Source organism: Trichechus manatus, unplaced genomic scaffold (genome assembly GCF_000243295.1).
Source record: "Trichechus manatus latirostris isolate Lorelei unplaced genomic scaffold, TriManLat1.0 scaffold00398, whole genome shotgun sequence".
Classification (NCBI taxonomy): domain Eukaryota; kingdom Metazoa; phylum Chordata; class Mammalia; order Sirenia; family Trichechidae; genus Trichechus; species Trichechus manatus.
This window is the reverse complement of record NW_004444334.1, coordinates 59,905-62,060: the sequence shown is the minus strand read 5'-3', so window position 1 is coordinate 62,060 and position 2,156 is coordinate 59,905. Positions and strand designations below refer to the sequence as shown.

Here is a 2,156-nt window from a genome sequence, read left to right as displayed (position 1 = left end):
ATGTGGCTGAATAGTAGCACTACATCTCCCTGCTTTGAATTGCAGTAGGTATGAAGCTTATAGAACTAAAGGATATTGATTATGGAACAAGTTTTAATTCTTGGGGGTAAAATCTGTACTTTTGCAATTTCTTATGGAACTGGCATTTGAAAATCTGGATCTTTGATTGCTCTATTAAAACCTATATCATTTAGTCTTGACATATTATTAATCATCAAGTCCCTTTTTTTTTCTCAAATAAGGTTTTCTTATAAAATAATGGGCTTGGTCTAGAGTAGAAAATCTCAAGTGGCTGTGCAACAGGAGTACCTGGGAAGTTTTGAAAATTATGCATGTCAGGGCTACAACCCTGACATACTCTATCAGAATATCCACGCTTTTCCCTCTGGGAATCAGAATTTTAACAACCCCCTCCATCCCTCAGGTGATTCTTATGTAGCTAGGCCAAATATAGTTTGGGAATTCCTGTACAAGACTAATGATTCACAAACTTTCATTTGTGTTAGGAGGTCTCCAGACAATATTTAGAGAAACTTTGGACTAATTGATATTTATGTTCCTTTAAAGCCTATTCTATGATCCCTTGAGGTGGCCTTATTAAGACCCTGCTCTTCTCTCCCTGCCAGGTTCTGTAGTACATCAGTCTGGAGCATCTCTAGGATAGTGGCATCTGCCCAGCACTGTCTTCTTGAGGGCATCCTTTACCTCCTTGTTCCTCAGGCAGTAGATGGCTGGGTTTAGGAAGGGTACAATGACAGTATAGAGCACAGAGATGATCTTGTTGTGGTTGAAGGTGTACATGGCCTGGGGCCGTGCATAGGTGAAAAGAGTGGAGGAGTAGTAGATGACAACCACTGTCAGATGAGAGACACAGGTGGAGAAAGCTTTCTGGCGCCCCTGAGCAGTAGGAATCCTCAAGATGGCTACAACGATAGCAGCGTATGATGAAACCACAGCCAATAGAGGGAGTAAAATCATCACTAGGGCCAGGAGAAAGTCTACTATCTCTGCTTGCTCCTTGTCAGAGCAGGTGAGGTTGAGGAGTGGGGAAATATCACAGAAAAAGTGGTTGATGGTGTTGGGTCCACAGTAGGAAAGTCGGGAAATGAAAAGAAGCTTCATCATGGAGCTGAAGAAGCCACTGCCCCAAGAAGCAGCAGCAAGACGAGTGGCCAGCCTGGGAGGCATGAGACTGGGGTAACGGAGGGGTTCACAGATGGCCAGGTAGCGGTCATAGGCCATGACTGCCAACAGGGCACATTCAGTGCAGGCCAAGGCAATAAAGAAGTAGAGTTGGGTCATGCAGCCTATATAAGAGACTCTACGGTCCTGGGTAAGAAAGGCTCCCAGGAGCCGGGGAACAGTGACATTGATGTACCATAGCTCCAGGAATGAGAGATGGCCAAGAAAAAAGTACATGGGGCGGTGAAGGCTGGGACTGAGCCAGATTGTGGAGATGATGAGTGCATTCTCAAATAACGTCAACAGATAAATTGCAAGGAGCAGACTAAAGAGGAGCAGCTGTAGGGGTGGTGAGGTAGGGAAGCCCACCAAGACAAATGCCTCTACCTGGCCTCCACTCAAATTTCTCATGATCTCTGTCCACTTGACTGCCTGAAAAGAAAGAAGAACAAGAGGTTAAAAGACAGGTGGACTAAACATCTACCATCTCTCACCAATTCCAGCCTTCTGAAGATTCTCAATGGTTTAGTATCAGTTTTTATTAGTTTGTTTCTTCACTTTGCTGACTTATCACCTACTTTATGGGAAAAGTGCTCAGACTTGAAGATTGTACGCAATGCTTACAAAACTTTGTCTACAGTGGGTATTTGATAAATGCTTGCTGAGTGATTTCAGAGCCAGCCTTAGTATTTGATTCTTGCTTTTTTATTCATGACATGCTCTTTCCTTCCTTCCCTTGGGAGCATCTCTGAACTCATAAACCCCAGACCACCTTTATTCAATATTTGTCAAATAAATGAATAAAATAATGAGCAACAACAAATTGAAACCTGAGGGCATATCTCTCAAGGGAAATTAGACTAAAAGGGAAGAGTTGCTCAAAGGGGCTGCTTGAGATATGGTGCAGGTGGCAAGGCAGGAGGGAAGTTGGTTTGGAAAAGTATCCATTATAAAGTTGAGAAACAATTCAGTAT

General features: G+C 43.3%; 1 protein-coding gene across 1 annotated transcript; it reads right to left on the bottom strand.

Moving 5' to 3' along the window:
- Positions 1 to 427: 427 nt before the first annotated feature.
- LOC101353890 (olfactory receptor 6P1) lies at positions 428 to 1,741 on the bottom strand. The gene has a single exon (XM_004391010.2). It carries the CDS (start codon positions 1,591 to 1,593, stop codon positions 640 to 642), a length of 954 nt encoding a protein of 317 aa, XP_004391067.1. The 5' UTR covers positions 1,594 to 1,741; the 3' UTR covers positions 428 to 639.
- Between the last annotated feature and the right edge of the window lie 415 nt (positions 1,742 to 2,156).

Excerpts from the sequence above, each read along its gene's own strand:
- LOC101353890 (XM_004391010.2), bottom strand. The coding sequence starts at position 1,593 with ATGAGAAATTTGAGTGGAGGCCAGGTAGAGGCATTTGTCTTGGTGGGC.